Below are 24,410 nucleotides of genomic sequence, written 5' to 3' on the forward strand. Positions count from 1 at the left end.
CTGTAATCATGTTAGTTTCTTTACATATTCTGTCATTTTACTAAATTAATATTATAATTATAATTATAAAATAATAATTATAATTATTTTCAAACTGCTATAATTCGACCAAATTGCAACACTTCTGCTATAATTATTTCTAATATTTTGTAGTTCTTCGAAAGTTGCACTGTAATTCCATAAAATCATGCCATAAATTATGCTATAATTATCTTTAATATGCTATGTATCTACTATAATCTTTCTAAACTGCTATAATTCTGCTATAATTATCTCTAATCTCTTGTAGTTCATCTAAAGTTATACAATAACTCGCTAAAATTATCCTATAACTGTGCTATAATTCTCTCCAGTGTAATATAAGTATGTTCGTTTCATTAGATTATTCTGATAAACCTATTATTACTACAACTTCCGCTGATATGCTATAATTATCTTGCTATAATTATTTTCAATCCGCTATAATTCTGCTAAAATTGTGCTATAAACTTTTTAAAATGCTATTTTTTTACTATAACCTTTCTAAACTGCTATAACTCTCTCTCTAATATTTTGTAGTTCTTCTAAAGTTATACTATGATTCAATAAAATTATGCTATATTTGTGCTATAATTCCCTGTAATGTGTTATAATTTCGCTGATTTCCTTAGATTATTCTAAAAATCATATTATAATTCTACCACATAATCCAAACTGCTATAACTCTGCAAAAATACATACATACATCTGTCTAAAATGCTATAATTATACTAAAACTTTTCTGCACGGCTATTAATCTAATGTAGTTTTGCTATAATTATGCTATAATTCCTTAAAATCTCGCTATAATTTGTCTACAATTCCCTCTGATCATATATTTATCTCTCTCTCTCTCTCTCTCTCTCTCTCTCAATAATTCTCTCTAATTCTACAATAATTCGACTATAATTCTTTCTAGTCTGTGATACTTTTCTTTAATGTGCGTTAATTCAATCTAATTTGCTATAAAATTATCTCATTTTATTTCTGTTCTGCTATAAAAATGTCAAAGACGTCATAGAAAGGTATTGTCTAGGAGGTATTCACTACTGATATTTGGGCGTCACTTTTGAAAGATCGTTTACTATAAATATTCCAAATATACTATAATAATCTCCAGTATTCCATAATTCCGCTATAAATCTGTCATCTCATTTATGTCAAATTTCACTAAGTATAACTCCATCTAATCTGCCATTACAAAATAATTCTTTTGAATTTTAATTGAAATAAATGTATTATGAAAAATTGATATTTCGATAATTTTGTGGGCTTCAAACTATTTAAAGTACTTTTTCCTCATGAATTTTACAAAGAACTATCTATTCACTACGTTTCTTTTTGTACCGAATAATAAAAAAACAGTCAAAATCAAGGAAGCTCAACCCTAGTAATTATTATATTTTACATACACACATTTAAGTATATTTGCATGCCTTTTATTTTATGCCCAGTCAGTGTTGACATCGTTTATTTGTTATTGTATTTGCATTGTATTGTGCGAGTCTACGCCGTCAGCTCCCAAATGACCAAAGAAGCTTTAGTCATCAAGAATTTGACCTCGATCACATTCGCTTGGCTGCTTGATTGAATCGCTTGTAGTTGATTATTTTGCTTGGGGATTTTCAATTCCAATAAATCTCAGGCTTTGTTGTGTCAATTAATCATTGAATTGCTTGCGCAGTGTGGGACCCACGGGAACGCGGTTAAATCTCGGTAAGTTGATAAATTTACAACTGGAATTCCTAATCAATCGCATTGGGTCAGGCGAATAACGAGATTGACAAATATATAATTCAAATTAGCAAACTGGGAATAATTAGCATTTTAGTGAAATATTTTTGAGATTATTTAATTAAGAAAAACAGAATAATAAACAAAAAGTAAGGGTTTGCATGCCGCTATTTTATAATTAGCTTATTTTCAAAGTATATTTTTTGGTTATATACCCAGCGCACCATTACAGTGTTTTTCTTTGTCTGAAGGACACTAAGCCTTAACAGCTGCTTATCAAAGTCTAAGAGTGTAGCATTAAATTCGTCTTTCAGATATTTTCCAATATTTCAGACGATAGCAGTGGTAAGGAACAAAAGGTATCTAATTGAAACCTTCTGTTATATTGAATGTCGTGCAAATGCAGTAGGCCTTAGAATAAATGAAGGCAAAACGAAATGAAACTGAAAGTCTCCCGCTGCGAAGAAAGAAGAAGTACTGAAAACATCAAATTCGGGGTATTTATCTTTGAAGGTGTTCAACGCTTCAAATATTTGGGAGTGTTAATAAAAAATGACAACAGTAGTTGCGACGCAATACAAGACAGAATAATGGCAGCAAACAAAGATCACGAAATTGCTAAAGTCCAAACAGCGAACGCGTGAATGAAAACTCCGCCTCTACCAGGCAATAATATTGCCAGCGCTGTTCTGTGGCTGCCAGTGCTGGACATTGACAAGCAAAGACGAAAGGAACTCAAAAGTTTTCGAATGAAAAGTGCACCGAAGGGTGTTTAACCCCATAGAACGTCCCGGTAGAACGTACCCAATACGCAACAACGACGAGTTGCTAAGCTTACGCCATGGATAAGATGTCGTGATACACATTAAATCCCAAAGGCTTCGATGCTTAAGGCACATTGTGCCCATGGAAGACAGCCACCCCCAAACCTGTTGCTTAACAACGAATTACCTAACAACCCGAGTCCAAAGACGTAGAAGCCTCATAGCCGACCTGAAAAAGCTACAAGTTAAGACCTGGAGATCTATTACTATGAAGCGCGCAGATTGGAAAAGGATTGTGGTTGAAGCTAAAGCTCATCTTGAGCTGTAATCGCTCCTGATGATGAAGATTATGATTTTTTTCCTAAACATCAAATGTTGAAAAAAGTTGTTTCTATAGCAGTCGCCCTCAGCAGGCAATGCCAAACCTCCGAGTGTATTTCTGCCTTGAAAAAGCTTCTCATAAACAAATTATCCGCCGTTTGGAGTCGGCGCTTTGTGGAACATCATCAAGGCGCACGCCACAAATAGGAGGCGGATCTTTTCCCCTAAGCCGCCAATAAAGGGTCTAAGCGTTAATGATACATTTTGACAAACTTTGAGATACCGTTAGGGCAATTGGAACAAATAAAAAATATCCATGATGATGTTGCATTACCTCAAATATAAATGAAAATTGTGTTTTTTGCACACTTTCAAGTCGGAATTTTTCGAATATGTGACGTACAGAGGCTATTCTAAGTGTACATTCGGATTCACGAAGTCAAAAACGCTTGGAAATCGTACTCTAACTCTTGATTACGAAAGTCAGGATTTAAACTCAAATTATTGTAGTTTATCTGGTATCTGCAGCTAAAAGGAAGCTATGAGTAAAAATCACGCCTCGAGTCGAATCTTGAAAGCAAAAAAAAGTCAACCACAAAATTAAAACGATTTTTATGTCTGCTTAGTGCGACGTTTTCTATTTCCCAACAAGGCAATAAGAATCGCACACGTACACACAATTCACGCCCATTTCACTCAGTTTACTATAAATTTGCGCACATTTCAACGCCCCTTTTCCCGACTTTTATGTGCCACACTGTAATTAAGCGGATGTCCTCATTGCGAGAGCAAAGGAAACGGCGTAAAAGGGCGAACGCACTGTAGTAGTTGCTGTGTGTGTGTGTGTGAGTGTAATGAATCCCAGCGCCTGCATTTAACTTGTAATTTTTATGTAATTAAAAGCTTTTTTTGTTTTTTGTTCTACCTCAAATGGAATGCGAAGGCATAAAGGCGTTTGTATGTATGTATGAGTGAGCCGACGTTGTGGTGGAAAGTTTTGCGTGATTTCTTGCTACTTGCAGGCCATAAATGTGCGCCGACACATAAGTAATTTTTAGTTTTTATGCACGCACATTTGATTTTATTTATTTCAATGCACGCACACGCGCACACACAGCGCAGCCACGTGAAGTTGCGCAGCTAAGGTGGCCGGTGCCGTTAATAGGTCATTAGTATGCTCGTTTTTATTCTATTTCATTTCAACTGCACGTCTGTTACTGTTTTAGTCACTTTTTTTCCTGTCGTGTGTGCGTATATGTGTGAGTGTGTATGTGAAATATGCCACACACATTAATATTGGTCATCGTAAATTGCTGTATGTGGCAAGTGCAACTGATTTGCTGTTAATTAAGTGCGGCAACAGCTGCCAACGAAGCACAAAAACAAAACAAAAACAAAACAAAAAATAAATAAAAAAAATAAAAAATATAAAAAATAATAAAAAAATCAACAAGCAAGCCTGCTGAGAGGCGCGCTGTTTGACCACATTCAACATTGGCGCTGTGTTGTTGTTGGTCAATTAATCAACATATCAAAGGAAGCGCAGCGGGCGGCAATCCACGCATATGTTATCATTAACTGACATATGTGTGCGTACATGTATTCGTCCACACACACACACACATGCACACATGCCACATACCTCCACAAAAAATATATCTGTAAGGTATTTGCCATTTTCGTCACACTGCCGTATTTAATTGCCTACTTTTACGGTCGCGCAATTTCATCACCGCTCATTCGCTTACCTTAATAAATTGAAATGTCGCTATTGGCGGTAATCGTTTGCTCTTCGGATAGAAGAAGCTGCTCGCCGGATGTGCTGGATAGCGTGATGTGATGCGATAGATGACACCTTGCGGCGATGTCGGCCAATTGGGTGCGGTGAAGGTGAAGCCATTATCGGTGCCCGCATCGAGTGGATCCATTTCAATGGTCACAGTGTCAATCCAGGAGCCGCCGACGCAGAGCTGTAAGTAATTAATTGAGAATAATTAAATAATTTATTGCTGCACATTTTAAGATCGTAAATCGCAGTTAAATGCGGAAATAAATTGAGTAAAATCACAGTTGATTTGTGGCATCAATAAACAATTTTACGCGTACTTTTCTTAACTAATTACGCTTCTGGAGTATCAGGCACTTTTGCTTGACAGAATTTAATATTTATTCATTTATTTGTTCCCCTCGGCAGGCAATGGTAAACCTCCGAGTGTATTTCTGCCATGAAAAAGCTCATGAAAAACCATCTGCCGTTCGGAGTTGGCTTACAACTGTAGGTCCCTCCATTTGTGAAACAAAATAATGACGAATCCCTCAAATTGACGGAGGAGCTCGGCCAAATGCCAAATAATGGAAGTGAGCGTCACAACTCAGAACCTCTGGACTAGTTCTGTGTATAGCAAAATTAGTCCCAAAGATATCCTTTTCCATAGTAGCATTTGTTTATTTTAAGGAAACAGAACCACACCATCGTAACGGAAGATGACAATTTCTAGAATAGTCTTTTAATAAATACAAGGTGTCGCAAAAATAACCTTTCAATGTTTTTGGCTGTAATTTAAAAAAAAATGAAAAACTTTGATTCTTCTTGTGGATTATTTTTATTTGGTCTTTTAATTTTTTTTACATCAAGTCGAGAATATGATGTCATGTAAATAGCCGCCGCCACAGTTGATTGCCATTTGAGCCCTTTCTATGGCATTTTCCATCACTTTGGCCAAAACTTCCGGCGATAGGTCCTCACATTCTTGACGGATATTGTCTTTAAGAGCTGCAAGAGTCTGAGGCTTGTTGACATAAACCCGCGACTTCAAAAAGCCCCACAAAAAGAAGTCTGGAGCGGTAAAATCAGGCGATCTTGCTGGCCAGTGCAAATTGCCAAAACGGGAGATTAGGCGCCCATGAAATGCATCCTTCAGCATATCGGTTGTGGCACGTGCAGTATGTGCCGTTGCACCGTGCTGTTAGAACCACATGGATTCCAATCCCAATTCATCAAGTTGCGGCAAAAAGAACTCGTTGATCATTGCTCTGTAGCGCTCACCATTCACAGTGACTTTGAGCAGGTGTAATGGCTCTTCGTGGGTTACACGCGGATTTTCAGTGCCCCAGAAGCGTACATTTTGCTTATTTACGTACCCGCTAAGATGGAAATGGGCCTCATCACCCATGATTATTTTTGATGAAAAATCATCTTCTTGGTGGTGATTAAGGATGGCTTGAACGTATGTTAGACGTGATTGGCGGTCAGCAGCTAACAGCTGATGCACCGTCTGGACTTTGTATGGAAAAATCTTCAAATCTTGTACCAAAATTCGCTGTAAGGACCGTCGACTGATACCCATTTGCGTGGCACGTTGTCTGGTCGATGTCGACGGCGCTTCCATGACATCCTCGGCTACAGCAGCAATATTCTCTGCAGAACGGCTACTCCGGGGTCTGCCACGCCTGGCAGCATCTCGTGTTGTGCCAGTCTCTTCGAGGCGAGCGGCTAAACGTCGCAGTATTTCACCAGTAGGCGTTGGACGGCGAGGAGATCTGCGACGAAATTCACGTTGTGCCAAAGTCACCGACCGATTATTGGTCAAATAAATAGTCAGCAATATTCCGCGTTCTGGAGCAGTATAGCGTAACATTGTTTATTAACGTGTATTTCGCATGTGTTTGCTACACAAATGTCAAAACAGAACTGACATTATGGGCCAATCGCAAAATTTATAGCATTTTATGATAGGAGGATTACTTTAGCGCCACCTGTTACAAGGGCGTCTAATCGATTTTGTAGTATACCATTTTCTAATGGTTCGTAATCTGACAGTTTTGAGTTTGATTCTTACTGAAAACCTGAAACAACGAAGTAGTAGAAAAAGCTATTTCTATCAGAAGTGGCCGCTCACAGGCGTTAATAGTTTTATGGAAAAAATCTGCTTTGTCGGGAGAGCTGCTGTTTTATGCACTTGTTTGCATGAATATTTACGTTTGCTAATATGGGGATATAAATTATTTACCCTACAAGACAGCTGATTATCATATACCTAAGTACTCATACTCATCATCACTATGCTCATAGAACTTCACATTTTCGTTCTAGCCATGGGAAAGTCCTGACAGTTTCCCCTTGTTGGTGTGATATTCTATCTCTCTTTTACCAATAGGAACTTCTTACAATTGAGAAATATATCTACTATGCTCTAAAAGATGAGGCAACTAATAATTTTTATTCCTACAATGTTATAACTGCTGACAACTCAACTCCTCATTGTCGTCATCATAAACTTCTCATTTTTGTTATGAAAAAGTAATCAGTACTGATGACAAAAAATCCTCATTTTCGTTAAAATCGTTACAAAGAAATCAGCACTGATGAAAAAAGCTACTCATTTTCGTTATCATAAAAAGCTGTATTTAGAAATATATAAAATTGTCGTCAACACAAACTTCACATTTTGGTTATCAAAAAGTAATCAGTACTGATGACAAACATTGCTCATTTTCGTTATCATAAAATGTTTTATTTAGAAATATATAAAATTTTCATCAACGCAAACTTCTCATTTTTCTTATCAAAAAGTAATCAGTACTGATGACAACAACTCCTCATTTTCGTTAAAAAGTAATCAGTACTGATGACAAAAAATCCTCATTTTCGTTAAAAAGAAATCAGCACTGATGAAAAAAGCTACTCATTTTCGTTATCATAAAATTTTTTATTTAGAAATATATAAAATTTTCATCATCACAAACTTCTCATTTTTGTTATCAAAAAGTAATCAGTATTGATGATAAAAACTCCTCATTTTCGTTAAAAAGTAATCAGCACTGATGACAAAACACCTCATTTTCGTTAAAATCGTTAAAAGGTAATCAGCACTGATGACAAAAATTACTCATTTTCGTTATCATAAAATGTTTTATTTAGAAATATATAAAATTGATATCTCTTTGTATTCATCAGAAAACTCTTACATAATAATTCGCTATTTCATCCACGGAGACACGAACTCACGTTTATTCAAATGTTAGCCAAGCATCTACTCGTTCGGCTATGGCGATCTTATAGCAAACACAACAAAATTTCATACTAGAACTTTCGTCAGAGCAGCCAAATTATAGTCAAATTTCATATAGCAGCCAAATTTCCAAATTGAGTGCTATAGGATTCCATTCCACTCTTTTAAAATGGATTAAATCCTATCTCTCCTCTCGGAAATGTGTTGTAAATGTTGATGGTGTGTCATCTATTTCTTTCATTGCGTCCTCTGGGGTACCTCAGGGAAGTATACTGGGCCCCTTACTTTTTATACTTTTTATTAATGACATTTCTAGTTGTTTTAATAACGCAAATTTTCTCTTGTATGCCGATGATTTAAAGATATACTCGAGGATTGCAAGTACAGTGGACTCTTTAAACCTTCAATCTGATCTAGATAACGTTGATTCTTGGTGTAAAAGAAATAAGTTAGATTTAAATATAAGCAAGTGTTTTTATATTTCTTATTCTAAATCTTGTTCTCTTATACCCACTTCCTACCACATTTGTGGTTCTAGCTTATCTCATCGAAGTGAAATTACTGATCTTGGTGTGGTATTTGATTCTAAATTCTCTTTTCAAAAACATTTAAATCACACTATTTCAAAGTCTTATTCCGTACTTGCGTTTATTCGACGTTTTAGTTCAGACTTTGTTGATCCATATACTCTAAAGTTGTTGTATACGTCTCTGGTGCGTTCCAAGTTAGAATATGCCGTCTTTATTTGGAGACCATATTATGCTTGTCATATTAGTAGGTTTGAACGTGTCCAGAAAGCTTTTGTGCGTTATGCATTGCGTTCTTTAAATTTCACTGATCCAATTCCATCCTATAAAAGTCGGTGCTTGCTTATAAATCTAAAATCACTAGATATTAGAAGGACTATTCTCTCCATTACTTTCCTCTTCGATTTGATAAACGGGGTTATTGACTCCCCATCGCTACTCGAGAAAATCAATTTCAATATTCCTCAGCGAAGTTTACGGAATCATGATTTTTTCCGGTTAGGGATGGCACGAGCTAATTATGCTTCCAATGCTCCGATTTCTAGAACTCTGGGTGATTTTAATTCGCTTTCAAATCATACTGGCCTGGATTTCTGTTCCACAAAGAATCACTTCAAATTGGTTCTAAATGAATTGCTGAACTAAATTCTTAGTATTAATCTAATCTTCTTCTGTAAATTATAAAAAATGTATTCTTTTTCTTTCACTCATTACAATTGAAACTAGTTAATTATAAGTTTAATTTTACTTTGATTAATTTATTCAGCATTAATCTGTTTTCATAGTCTGTAAGAAATATTGTATTTTTAGACTATTAATTAATTAAATAAATAAATAAATAAATAAATAAATAAATGAGTTGCCTTGCCATTTGAAGTACAGTGAATATATTTTCACCTATATGAAAAAACGCTCAGCACTGTCTTGTAGGGTATATAGGAATGGACATACAGTCACTCACACCTTATTGGACCACCTCAGACGAAGCTACAATGGTGATCGTAGGCATGATGCCCGCCGATATATTGGCAGAAGAGCGAGCAAGAGTGTATGCGCTAAAAGAGCAGGGTCGAACTAACATAGCAACGGTCATAAAAACAGAGAAGGCTATATCCTTACTCAAGTGACAAGAACATTGGGAAAACTCCACAAAGGGAAGGTGGACCCATAAGCTAATCCCAAACATTGCGATATGGCTAAATCGAAGATAAGGTGAGTTTAACTACCACCTAACACAATTATTGACAGGTCATGGTTGTTTCCAAAAGTACTTACATCGCCTTAGGATACGTGACTCGCAGAGGAAGATGCAAGGCATGTGTTTTTCATACGCTTATGATTTGCAACTATCCGAGGCAATTTAGCTGCACTATCAGAAGATCTGATATTACTAGGAAACATAGTCGACATCATGACGTCTTCAAAGTATGCGTGGGATGGAATTTCGTCAGCAATCAGTGATATACAATAGGCATTAATGCACGCAGACATACACGAGGTAAGCGATAGCTAAACATATGATTCTTGACAAAGAAACGGACTTTAAAGTCAAAGTGCTACGAGGGGTGCCCTTTATATTTCGGGATTTGGCAACCCTGGTGTTGTAATCTGGCAACTGACAGCTGTATCGCAAAGTTTGACATTTTTTGGCTTTTACATACTCAGCACGTTTTGAAATACCAGCGCTATTTGTGTTGTTTACAGTAACTTAAAAGATTCATCGCGGCCCAAAAATGGAATTAAATCGTGAACATTTTCGAGCGATTATTTTTTACAACTTTCGACGTGGATTAACTCAGCAACATTGCATGGATGAACTTTATTAATTTTTTGGCGATGAAGCTCCATCAAGGACCAGTGGTTATCGATGGTATGGTGAATTCAATCGTGGTCATAGTTCACTCCAAGACGAATTTCGTGAAGGTCGTCCAAAATCAGTTGTTGTTCCGCAAACCATTGATGTTGTGCGCGAACTGATATTGCAAGATCGTCATGTGCCCTATCGTGAGATTGAGACAATCTTAGGCATTAGTGGGACCAGCATACATTCAATATTGCATAAACATTTGACTGTCAAAAAAATTTGTTCGCGTTGGATCCCACACAATTTGTCAATCGCTCAAAAAAAGGCTCGTGTCGATGGGTCGAAGGAAATGCTCAAAAAATACGATCGTGGGGCTTCGAAACACGTCTATGACATCGTGACAGGTGATGAATCATGGATTTACGCGTATGAGCTCGAAAGTAAACAGCAGTCGACTGTATGGGTGTTTCAAGATGAGCTAAATCCAACAAAAGTTGTTCGCGCACGAACCACTTCCAAGCAAATGGTCGCCTGTTTTTTCGGAAAAACTGGACATGTCGCAACCGTACCACTAGAACAACGCAGAACAGTAAATTCTGAGTGGTACACAACCATTTGTTTGCCAGTTGTCTTCCAAGAAATTAGGAAAACCAATCGCCAAAGACGGATCACTCTTCACCAGGACAATGCGAGCTCTCACACATCGGCTCTAACAACTGCATTTTTGAGCACCCAAAACATCGAATTAATGGGTCATCCGCCGTATAGTCCTGACTTGGCACCGAATGACTTCTTTTTATTCCCGTACGTAAAAAACAAACTGAGAGGTCAACGTTTTTCGACACCTGAAGAAGCGGTTGCGGCATTCAGAATGCATGTTTTGGAGGTACCTCATTCAGACTGGCAAAAGTGCTTCGACAATTGGTTCCAACGCATGCAAGTTTAATCGACCCACTGAAGCGGCTATTCGAGCTATTGTGACTAAATTTAGAACCAAATTTACATTATTGGACATCAAACCACCAACACGCTTACGTAGAGTGCGAACTGAAGAAAATATCGCAGCTGTATCGGCCAGTCTTAATGATGACCATCAATTATCGATTCGTCGCCGTTCGCAGCAATTGGGCCTCTGTTACTCAACAACGTGGAAAAATTTTTCGAAAGGATTTAGGTGTGAAGCCTTTCAAAATACAGCTGGTGCAAGAATTGAAGCCGAACGACCTACCGCAACGCAGAATTTTTGGTAAATTGGCTCTTGGAAAGTTGACCGAAGATCCACTTTTTTGTCGAAAAATTGTGTTCAGCGACGAAGCTCATTTTTGGACCAATGGGTACGTAAATAAGCAGACTTCTCGATTTTGGAGTGAAGATCAGCCAGAAGAATTGCAAGAGCTACCAATGTATCCACAAAAGGTCATAGTTTGGTGCGGTTTAAGGGCTGGAGGTATCATTGGACCGTACTTCTTCAAAGATGCTGCGATTCGTAACGTAACTGTGAATAGTGAGCGCTACCAACTTTTTTTTGCCAAAATGCAAGAGCTTGACTTGCATGACATGTGGTTTCAGCAAGGTGGTGCCACATGCCACACAGCACGCGTAACAATGGACTTGTTGAGAGGCGAGTTCGGTGAACATTTTATTTCACGTTCGGGACCTGTCAATTGGCCACCCAGATCATGCGATATAGCGCCTTTAGATTATTTTTGTGGGCTATGTTAAAGCGTATGTCTATTCAGACAAGCCTGCTTCAATAACCGCATGGGAAGACAATATTAATGCATTTATATGTGAGATACCGACCGAAACATTCGAAAGAGAGAGAAATAGAAAGAAATTGGGCCATTTGAAGCGCAGTCGCGGTCAACATTAGCAGGAAATAATCTTTAAACATTAAATTATATGGACTGCACTATCGATTTAAATAACAACTGCATGCATTATTCCGAATTTTACGTGTGTGTTTTTGAAAAATTTTCCTATAGCTTTTAAAAAATCACTCTTTAGTATCGCTTTTCCCTGCACAAGTTTCAACCAACGAAATTGTATTTTTATATTTCGCAAAATATTTTGAAATACAGAACATTTTACAAAAAAATCGTTTATGTATCAAATAAGGTGTGAGTGACTGTATATCTCTTTAAAGGTTTTAAATGGAAAACCAACCGAGAGCCAACTTACCAACCCTACTCCCTCATACTGCCACTCCCACTTCCATCTAAATTACGGCTTAGTGCTTAAAATTGAAGCATACCTACAAGCGCCACTTGTAAAAAACTTTTCGAAAATCACCAGAAAAGAAGAAAATTGTATTTACCGCGCAAATAAGCAATCGAATTACTTTCCTTTTCTATAATTTTTCATTACTTATTTCAAATGCGAGAATCAAACAACGCATAAAGCAACATGACAAAGCATACTTTTAAGCGCAAACATATTTACAAGGTAAATACATTAAATATATTTCCTTCCTCACAAGCTGATAATTGAGTTTCAATTTGAATGTGGCAATGTATGTATGTATGTGTTTATATGCGCGCGGCCCATTAATTGGAAAAGCATTGCCGTCAGCTTAAGACTATCGAAAATGATATTCATTGCCAGCGACTACAGCAATCTGAGTTGCTATCTGAATGCGCCTAAGTGTATGCTATACAGACACAAAAAGCTTTAATGTCAATGTTATTAATGCAAATCGGCACAAATCGCATTAGCTAGAGTGATATGAACCGCAGAAAGATTGAGCGAGCGTAGTACGAGTGTGGCAGGCGCAGTAGAGGAAGAATGAAGAAAGGAAAATAATGAACACAGAGAGAGAGAGAGAGATTGAAATAGAGCCAAAAGCGACATTAATTTAGGGCGATTCAAATAAAATATTTGACTGTGGTCAATTTAGAGGGGTTGTGGTATATGAAACTTCTGAAAATGTGTATTGACAGGGAGCTGGTTGCTACGTAAAGCTGAAGTCTACATGAACGCAGCGCCGACAGACGAGCACATCTACATATTCACAGTCAGCAGCAATCAAATTGAAATCAAAATCCAAATACAAATCGAAAGCAATTGGAGATGAAAGCTATTGATGACATTCTAGACATATAATTCAGACAGCGTTGTTGCTGTTTTTATTGCATGTCATAAAAATTACAAGAAACATCAGCATAAAAGCGAAAAGCTAGCAAGCCAGATAATGATGACTACACAAATGAGCGCTGTGGTGAGGAGTAGCTGAGTAGATGAGTAGTAGAGCGACTCGCTGCTTGTTGATAGCTAAGTTGTTAGGGGGAAAAATGGTAATGCGTTGGCTTTAAGTGTGACTGACGGTTGCAGACATTTATGCTATTTGCTTTTCTGTCTTTTTTTTTTGAATTTGTTTTTTGTTTTTTTTTTGGTTTTGCTCCTGAATTTCGAAAAATCAATGTACCTCCATCCTATTCGGCTCACCAACTACAAAACTTCCTCGGTCAGGGTATTAGCAGTTACTTCACTGGCTTGTGAGCTTGCAGCCTATTGCTTTGGCGCCCATTTACATGGCTCCTCTTATTGCCATCTTCGTCTACAATGATATTCACCCTCTACATCTCACCTCTTCTCGCCCGCTCTAACTGTCACATTGCATTTAATTTGATTGGTTTGTCTCACACGCTTGTTGCTGTTGTTCTTGCTCTTGTTTGTCCTTTCCGCCTCTGTCAACCAGGCTGCGCCACAGTACACTTCAACATAATCTTAATGACATTGTCGCTGTATATTTAGCCACTGGGGTTGCATGCAATTTGCTTCCGGAGAGTGTAGGCTGCTACCCACCACTATTTTACATCAATAATCAGCTCAGCGCGTCGACAGCCACAAACGGTTGCGGTTTATGCGGTGAATGCATTAATATCGCCACTAATAAATTGGTTTGACTTTTGAGTGGACCGACCGAAAATTGCCAGCGCATACGAATATATTGTGTGGCATGCAACAATAACGCTTCAGAGCACACTTATGATGCACGCTTGTCTTATGCGTAGGTATATACAGATGTGTGAGATATTTTACGTACAAGGTGTAGCATAAAGTTCCCTGAATTTAGGCAAAACTCGACAGCTAAAGTTTGAAAGCAATGGTTTGCGTTTTACGCTGGTTTTCGAAAATAAATCTTTAAGCCATGCCGTGGAAGTGATTACTTATTATAGGTAAAGTTATGTGTTCCAAGTTTTTTCTGTCTCACATTCAGATTGAAAAATTAAATTGATTTAATATGAAAATGGCAAATAAGAAAATCAAAAGTTAAATTCTCTTTGAAAACATACCAGATGTACAATTTTCTATATTTTTATATTACTATTATTATTATTATTATTATTATTATTATTATTATTATTATTATTATTTGCTAGAGCGCCGGTCAGAACCGCAAGTGTCGAATCACAGAAATATTTTCCATAAAAGCTAAGCTGCAGGCTACGGGACGAGTCATAGCCGGCATATAACAGAAATACTTTTTCTGGAAGCCAAGCCGCAGGCTACCGGACGGGTCATAGCCGGCATGTAATGGAAATATTTTCTCCGGAAGCCAAGCTGCAGGGCACCGGACGGGTCATAACCGGCATGTAACGGATATATTTTCTCTGGAAGCCAAGCTGCAGGCTACCGGACGAGTCATAGCCGGCATGTAACGGAAATATTTTCTCTGGAAGCCAAGCTGCAGACTACTGGACGGGGTAAATACTTCTAAGTATAAAGGTTAACTGCAAATAAGTTAGAAATAACAAATAAGCAGTGCCGAATAAACAGCGGCTGCTCCATCAGACTTTAGTGGAGCTTTTAAATGGGTTCTAAACTCCTCTTATTAACAAACTTCAAGATCATACACTGCATCAAAAAGGCGGGAGGATGCCGCCTTCAAATAAACATCTAGCCCAAGAGCCTTCCACAACATCTGTCTCATAGCGGACGCATTCGAGGAGCCTCTAACTTGTAGCAATCGGTTAACTTGGAAATACTGCTCCCTCCAGCTAAATCGAAAGATGTGCTGAAAATTTCGAATGGCCATTAAGTCCAAATCTGAAGACACTAAGAAAAATCTTTTTTAATACAGGATTATTACGTTTTAGTCTGAGCGGGTCAGTAGCAGAGATAATGCCCCCTATTATGAGTTGGATTCGATCTTCGATATTCGCTGGTTATCGAGTGTCAATTTGGTATTATGAGCAGTGCAGCCCTGTCGAAATTTTCGTTGTATACCGAATTTAGAGTCGAATGCAATTTTGCTTTCGATTGTGTAGCGTATTGTGGAAAAAATTTTTAAAATGTAAGTTGTGATTATTTATTGTTTTATAGTAACCAAATAATAAACTTATACTAATTTTGTTAATTTTATGCAGGTTGAAAGTCGTGAGTACCAAACAGCAATAAGAAAGGATGGTTGCATTGATGGAAGATAATCCACAATTCGCAAAATGGATGTGCACCGAAGTTCAAGCAGCAAAAAAGTGGGAGGAGTTTACAACGGAGCTGTATTGCTTGGTACCACCAGTTAGAACGGCAGCAAAATGGATTAAGGTTAATAATGTTTTTTTTTGTGATGTTTGTATTAAATTAAAATACGTAGAGGAACCGAAGTACATATTTTATTTTCAAATGACGAATATTTGAGTAAAGAAAATTTATAACAAAAATAAAAAAGAAACTTTGGCGTAAAGGTTTTTATTTAATACTTTTTAGTTTTTTCTATAATATTATAAGAATTTCAATTCTTATGTTTTCTGCTTCTCTGTTATTTGACTTCGCTTCAATAACTCCAGCATCATCGTTGAGGGTCTCATCGGATAACTCTTCATCCGGAAGTTGAACATTGTAAAACAGACAAGTGTTGTTCAAAGCTGCACACATATTAATAATTTGTGTTGCTTTTTTTTGAAGAATAGTGGAGAGCTCTTGCCTGAAACAGACATCTAAATCGGTTTTTCAAGACTCCAATTGTTCTCTCAATGATACTTCTCGCTTTAGCAAGTTGTTTGTTGTATGTCCTTTATTACTTCCGATAGAACAACAGACACTGTGGGTCGAGCAAGTCCTAGCACACCTTCATTACCAATGCTCAATTGAAACGATCCCTGAGCACAAAATCGCAGAACTGTTGCTAGCTTTAAAATATTTTGAATGGATATGGCTCGGGTGCACTGCTGCAACTAGTTTTCTGTACTGGATAGAAGGTTCATAAACGCCTCTTTAGATAATCTAAAGTTCTTTAAAAATCTGTGAAGAAATTTCCGTAATACTAACTACGTCAACACATTTTGAAAATTCTAAACTTACTGAGTGGAAACCATTTCTAGGGGGCTGGTTGCGTCCCTCAACCGTTTTCTACTCCTAGCTAGTTCCACTAATCTTTCATCGTCCGACGAATTGTCGAACCACAACTCCGTTGTAATGATTTTCACAAAAAATACTTTTTTTAACTATTAAAAATGTTGTTAACAAAGAATTTCAATCCAATCGCTTTTTCTTTTATTTTGATTTGCTATATCAGCTGAGAAAAAATTATCCATTGTAAATGCGTCGACCGATCGAAATTCACAATAGTCCTATTCTGCAGCGAATGAGCACCAAATGAAAATTCGTTCGATCAGCATTTTCGACTTCAGTCGAAGATCGAATGTTGCTCATAATAAGGGCCAATATTTTATGTTTTCCACTCTGAATTGAAGAGAAGGTCATACGTTTTCCATCCACTCACATGAGACAGAATGCTGCATCGATAGGGATCACTAAACCAATGGAGAAACTGTGAACCAAGATTAAGATTAAGACATTTTTTCATGGATCCTTGGCAGGAGTTGTCTTGTATGCCAGTATATAGACTTCCCTGGCCCATTTGTTGTTTTATATTTCACTGAAAGCCAAGTTAACCAGACGTTTTCATGAGAATGTAGAGGTGCGCTTGCCATGCGCAGATTTAACTAATTGTTGGCTAGTTTTTTTCCTTCCAGCTCATCAGCGGCGCAGTAACTATGAATATCTCCGTGTCTGAGGACTCCAACTACATTTGTTGCACGCTTGTAGCCAGCTCGTTTAAGGACCTCCTACATTCTCTGTTGAAGAAGTGTTGTGGTGCAGTAGTGTTTTTAATCCAGCTTGCGAGTAGTAAATTGTTATAGTCTATTTGGACACGCGAGCCTCCCTTATTGCTTTTAATACGGGCGAAAAGGCATTGCACCAGTCAGAGAGCCGCAACAGTGTGAGCTCTTCTGTTCCGGTCACATATGTTGCGTATCTTCCCGCTACCGGTGAATTAGGCACCACATCCGTAGTCCAGGTCCGTAAAGTTTCCCTTTACGCTCTCTCAGTGCTTCCTGTGAGAACATTTTTTCAAATTAAAACTGTTGGGTAGTGCGGTTTATATATTTTTTGTTTTTGGCGGGACAACTAGCAAGCACAGCACTCAGACAACATTAAGTCCATTGTACTGCACTCGGGTTCCCTTTTTAATTTTCTTTAAATTTACTCGACCTCCGAAGAAATCTGAGTAGATCTCGTAGAGCCAAGGAGCCAAGGTGGTCGCTTCTTAACACATCATTGCCAAAGACTTCGAGCCTGATTCGAGCGAAGTCCGGGCAGATGCTCAGAAAGTGGTCCACCGTCTCATCCTCCTCTCCAGAGGAGAGGGCAGAGTACACTGTCTGAGATGCCCAACCTTTCCATGTGCTTCGCCCATAGAAAGTGGCCCGTCATCAGTCCCACCAGCTGTCTGCAGTTCCTTTTGCTTAATGACAGGAGGTTCTGCGACAGCCGCTCTGACATAACAGGTAACATCAGTTTTGTCCATCTGCAGCCTCTCTCAGTCTGCCAAGCTTGTTTGTGGGTTGAAGTAACCCGCGTGCTAACCGTGGCCTCGATGGCTGCAGAAGGGAGTGCCCTAGCCCAAAGATGTTAATCTCAGAGCCCATTCTAGCTAAGAGTCAGAAGTCTCGTTACCCGCGAAACCCACGTGACCCGAGACCCATGTTAGCATCAGGCTATTATGTCTACCGACATAGTTCAGCCTAGATTTACAGGACTCAACCGGCCTTGAAGTGGTTGGAGGGCTGTCTAAGGACATGAGCGCGGCTTTGCTGTCGCTGCAGGTACATATCTGCCTCCACAGATCTACCTCCCTCCCTTTTTTCCACAACAAAGTTCATCGCTTCTTTAACAGCATACACCTCCGCTTGAAACACAGATGCTTACATTCCAAGCGCAAAGTGTAGTTTTGTTTCGCTAGATTCCATGTAGTCAACAGAGCTCGGTAATGGAGGCGTTCGGAAAATGCGAAAACGCTGTTTGCCAGGCTCATTTTCAGAGTTTGACTACAATTGAGTCTTGGCAGCACCATCCTGTATATCTTTTTAAGCACGACTCTAGATGGCATGAAGTCAAGGGATAGAATTATTGGATCGAAGTCCATGCGTTCTCTGTTATCCAATGCAGTATAGTGTCCGTACCAACTCTCATTGTGTTTCAGGCTATAGGGCTCTTCTTGAAAGAAAAAATCAAGTGATGATAGACTACCAGCCAGAGCATCTAATACCGGGCCGAAAGTAGTAGGAAAAACTCTGGTACAATAGATGGTCACAGTGCGTTCTAGTCTCGATAAGATCCTCCTGACTTCCACGAAAGAGAGAGTCTACTCGATCAGACCACTGATGCACAGGTGATAAGAGATCTTATAATAGCTTTTTTTATTACCGGAGTTTACACAAAAATGGTCAACAATTTTAGAATGTCGAAATCTAAAGTCTCTTACAGATCTGAATCGCATGCAATCTAGTGGTTTAGCTGGTTGCTTGAAGTTTATTATATGATACAAATCTATCCAAAGAAGATTTAATTGAAGTCCCAAAACCTTTACCGATCAGACGAGACATGCGTTGGTGCCACCCGCTATAAATAAATAAATAAAAATAAATAATTGGCGCGTACACTTCTGTTAGGTGTTTGGCCGAGCTCCTTCTCCTATTTGTGGTGTGCGTCTTGATGTTGTTCCACAAATGAAGGGACCTACAGCTTCAAGCCGACTCCGAACGGCAGATATTTTTATGAGGAGCTTTTTCATGGCAGAAATACACTCGGAGGTTTGCCATTGCCTGCCGAGGGGCGACCGCTATTAGAAAAATGTTTTTATTAATTTTGCTTTCACCGAGATTCGAACCAACGATTTCTCTGTGAATTCCGAATGGTAATCACGCACCAACCCATTCGGCTACGGCGGCCGCCAACCGTTATACCCCTTCGTTTTTGCTAGCAGATGTGGTAAAGTCTAAGCTAATAAAGTTAAAAAAAAATCTAATTTGAAAATTCCCTATAGGAAGCGACATCAACACTTTCTTTATTTAACATAATTTAATCCAAGCAGTTTTGCAAATCCTACTCAAATTTACCTCCTCTCTCTTTTCACTAATCAAACAGCGGCTCAAAATCCTCTTCAGCCTTCAACTAGTCTACACTACTCATTCTCATGCAAGCACCCATTTAATTAACGCCATTTGAAAAACACGAATCACCTCCTACTCCATTAATTTTCTTAAAAGTACTACCATCCACTTACCTGAAACGAATCGACGCCGATAAACCAATCGGGCGATGGTACAATGCGCGTCATTAGTGACACCAGACTGTGATTGCTGTCCACAAAGAATTTCGCCTCTTGGCGTCCATCGCCCACTAACACTGCCGGTATGTTGAACTCATCGAAAACGCTGCGTCCGCCAGCAGATCCGCTACCGCTACCGCCACTACCCTTCATCGTGGTCGCTGTGGACGTTGATACAAAGCCGCCAAATGAATTTCCGTTAACGGCATTTTGTTGTTGAAGCAATTGTTGTTGTTGGTGCATTTGTTGTTGTTGCTGTTCACCAGTAACACTGTCTAGCAAATCACTCTTGCCTGTTTCGGTGAATTGCTTAACGCCCGCTGAGGCCTGCTGGCCGATGTGATAGAGCGCGTAGGATGAGTCGTGTGTGCGACCTGCAAGTAAGACAGGGTAAAACAATGTGAGAAAGTGTGTATACGAGAGAGAGACGGAGGGGGCGAGGGAGTCAAAGCGCGCTGAAAGTTTAAGTGTATTCCGCATATTGAATGAATGAATAAGAATAAATTAATTAAGCAGCGCGCTGAAGCTCAAGCTTTTATTCAAAGTGCACAATTAAAAATCTATTACAGAGTTGCGCGAGCGTAGCAAAAGTGGAGGGAATCGAAAGAATAAGAAATGCGGAGAAGGCATAAAATTAGAAAGGCTAAAGGCATATTAGAGATGGTGAAGAATTACGTAAATTACTCAAATAGCGCAAATGGCTTTTACAAAGCAGCCGACACGAATGAGGCGAGCATGAGGCGATGCTATCCTGACCGCTTAAGACAATAGAAATAATTAAGCAGTTGGTGGGACAAGTGGAGGTGCGTGACATTGAGGTCAGTGCCCGTCGGTGACTGAAGAAATTCAGAAGAAGCAAGGAAGATGCTGAAATCAAAGCAGTTCAGAGAACGCGGAAACGGAAGATGTTACAGTAAGAAAATAAAAATTTAAATAAGTAGAAGAGAGAGCCAGAGCTAAGAAAAAGTAGAGGGAAACAAAAGAATTAAACATAAAAATTATAATTAAATTAACTTAGTTTTAGTTTAGTATTTTCAAGAATATTTTTTTGGTAAAAATGAAAAGAAGTAATACTAATTGAGCTATGCGCACAGTAACCCGAGTGGTTGGCGGTCACATAATTAAATCGACTCAACTTTTTACAGCATTCGCAAAATTTTTCATGCTTAACTTTTTATAAAAAATATTGTTCATAACCTAACAAAAAACTTATAAATCGAAGTTCCAAACCGGTACAAAATTCACAAAAATTAAAAAAAATGGAAAAGCTCGCCCACAGAATTATCTACTTTTTAATTAGAGGGAAGGACTAGTTACCCTCTTAAAAAAAACTAAGTGGTGTAAGCAACTTAGTTAGGGGAGGAAAAACAGATGCAGGTACCACAATGGGTCTTAGCGCCACCGAGTATTTTGGCAACCTGACTAACCTAACCCAATTAGAATATTTACAGAACTTCCGGGTATGCAATTTTACAGTACAGTGTGGAAGTTTGAAGTCGCTAAAAATCGAGTTAATTTTTGACTATTTTTCCATTCGTTTTCTTACATATAAAGCACATGTGGCCATTGGTGATTTAATATAACTGCAGCTTCCAAAAATACAAAACCCAGTATAGCAGCCATTAGTAAGATAATCTTTTTCAAGTGTTTTTGTTACCATAGAAATAAAAGCGCAAGCTTAGAAAAAGTAGGAAATCGGCCTGAGCCATCAGTCTCGCCATAGCTTGAATTCCTTGTTTTATTTTCACTAGGAACTGATAATTATAGTTTGGGAAGGTTTTCATTTTAAATCCAAAATTTAGTACATGGAAAATTTTATAACTTAAAAAAAGTTGCTTCTTTTTAATAGTTTTGTGAAACATTTTATGAAAACTTTAAACTTTTATATGAAGAATGTTAAATGCTACCTTTTGCTAATGCTACTTTTTACTTCATTTTTTTATTTTTTTTTATAAAAAAATTTTGATTTTATAAAAAAAATTTAAATTTTTTATTGAAGAATTTTTTTTATGAAAAATATGTTTAATCAAACATTTTTAGTTTCCATATGAAAAATTGTATCGTAATATTTTATGAAAGCTTTAAAATGTTTAATTTTAAGAATGTTAAATCCTTTTTGTTTCGTGTCTTTTTTTGCCTATTATTTTTAAACTTTTTTATGAAAATTTTAGATTTTGCATACAACTACTTTATTGAAGAATTTTTATGAAATTTTTTTCATTGAAAAATTTTTATCTTTCATATAAACAATTCACTTTTTTTTAAATTATGTTTTTTCGCTAATTTTATGAAACATTTGATAAAAACTTTAAATTTTTTCATGACATATGTAAACTATTTTTCGTTCTGAATCTTTCGTACTTAGTTCTTTTGTCAAAAATTGTATACTTTATATACAACTTTTTAATCTTTTTTAAATTATTATTTTAATTGAAGAATGTTTAGTTTTTTATGTAATCACTTTATAAATTTTGTAATAAATTTTTTTTGTTATCTTTTTTGTTAATTTTGCGAAATATTTTATTATATATATATTAAATTTATAAGTGAAAAATATTAAATAATTTTTGCTTTTAATAATTTTTTAAATTTTTTTATGAAGAATTCTAAATTTTCAAACATATTTAATATTTTCTTGACCAATTTTTAAACTAAAACTTTTTAGTTTCCATATACCAATTTTTTTTTTAATTTTTTATGAAGAATATTAGATCATTTTTGTTTTGAGTATTTTTTTAATTAATTTTATTGTTTTTTGTTTTTAATAAAAAAATTTAAATTTCATAAATTTTTTTTAATTATTTACTGGAGAATTGTTTTATGATACTTTTTTTATGAAAAGTTTCCATTTTTTTCTTCAGTTATGTTTGTTTATAAAATATTTTACGAAAGGTTTAAACTTTTTATATGAAGAACATCAACATCAAGCTTCGCTATTTACATGGTGACGTAGTCTTTCCATATGAGACTTGGCGTTTATGTTGATCGAAGTGGCAACTGATTCTATGCCAAGGTCGTGTTCGATATCGGTGTTGCGGCCGTACCAAGGTGCATTAACCGCGCATCGTAGTACCTTATTTTCAAGTCTTTGTAGAGATTTTTTGTTGGTTGAGCTTGAGCAGCCCCATAGCTGGATCCCATAGGTCCAAATTGGTTTAAGCACCTGCTTATATACAAGAATTTTATTGTACAGGGATAAGGCTGATTGGTTGCCCATAAGCAAGTACATATTTCTAAACCTGATCTCTAACTGTTCTTTTTTCTTTTAACGTGAGCATTCCATCTAAGCTTGGTATCTATGTAGTGTCATATCTAAATACTTGGCGTTGGCAGATTTTCTTCTCTGTAAAGTCTAAAAGAACCGATTTTGTTTCATTTAGTTTTATGCGCCATTTAATGGTCCACTCTGAGATTTTATTTAAATAAATTTGAAGGTTTTTGATTGAGTCAATATGGGTTTCTCCTACCGACAAGATGGCTGTGTCGTCAGCAAAAGTGGCTGTGGAGCAGTTTGTGTCATTAGGCAAATCACATGTGAAAATAATATAGAGAATTGGCCCCAGCACGCTGCCCTGTGGGACGCCAGTTTTAATTTCCTAAGTTCGGAATATGTGTCTTCGTATTTTATTCGGAAGAAACGATCCGATAGGTACGATTTTAGAATATTAAAATATTGTGTTGATAGAAGCGCATTTATTTTGTTGAGGAGCCCACCGTAGCAAACTTTGTCAAACGCCTTAGACACGTCCAGAAAGACAGTAGAGCACACTTTTTTTCTCAAAGGCGTTTTCAATGATGCGAGTAATTCTGTGCACTTGATCAATGGTAGAATGTTTTGTGCGAAAACCAAATTGATGTACTGGTATTATATTTCTTTGCTTAATAATTATGTTGAAACGTTTGATTAAAAGTTTTTCCATCAGTTTTGATATGATTGGTAGAAGCGAGATAGGCCGATAAGACGTGACATCATGCGTTGGCTTGCCTGGTTTATTAAACATAATTATTTCAGCATTTTTCCAATATATAGAGATGTAATGCAGTTTGAATGTGCCGTTCATTATTGAAGTTGTTTTAGATCCTTTCGGCAGGAATAAGGTCATACACAGGCGCCTTTTTTGATTTATTTCGCCAAGCAATTCGGAATAAGTAACAAGGGGAATTTCGGCATCAGTTTCATAGTTAAATGGCTGCATTCTGGCTGCGCTCAAAGTGCCATATGGCATAAAGATGCCTTCGAGGTACTCAGCAAAAACATTACATTTTCATGTTAAAATTAAAAAAAAAAAAAATTTGTTTTTATTTCTTTTATCAAATATTTCCTAACAGCTCTGAGCTCACACCAACAATTCTTTTGGTTTTTGAAATTTATGATGCAGTTTTTTTCTGAAAAATGTTAAATTTTATAAGTAATTTTTGTACATTATTGAAAAATTTTCTGTACATTTTTTTGTTTTAAGAAAAATGTTACGTTTTCATATACAAATTTTTTTAATGAAAAATTTTTAGTTTTGATATGAAAATTTATATAAATATTTTTTTGAATTACATTTTTTTGTTAATTTTGTGAAATATTTCGTGAAAGTTTAATTTTGAAGTTGAAAGGTATTCAAT

General features: G+C 37.0%; 1 protein-coding gene across 1 annotated transcript in view; it reads right to left on the reverse strand.

Moving 5' to 3' along the window:
- LOC128867177 (uncharacterized) overlaps positions 1-24,410 on the reverse strand; it is an 84,069-nt gene that overhangs the window by 42,865 nt on the left and 16,794 nt on the right. Inside the window, exons 2-3 of the mRNA XM_054108271.1 lie at positions 19,752-20,170; positions 4,586-4,807 (exon numbers count right to left, since the gene is read on the reverse strand). Of these exons, the coding sequence (XP_053964246.1) occupies positions 4,586-4,807; positions 19,752-20,170 (641 nt within the window). The remainder of the gene's footprint in view (positions 1-4,585; positions 4,808-19,751; positions 20,171-24,410) is intronic.

This window comes from Anastrepha ludens, chromosome 6 (assembly GCF_028408465.1).
Source record: "Anastrepha ludens isolate Willacy chromosome 6, idAnaLude1.1, whole genome shotgun sequence".
In the NCBI taxonomy this organism is placed as follows: domain Eukaryota; kingdom Metazoa; phylum Arthropoda; class Insecta; order Diptera; family Tephritidae; genus Anastrepha; species Anastrepha ludens.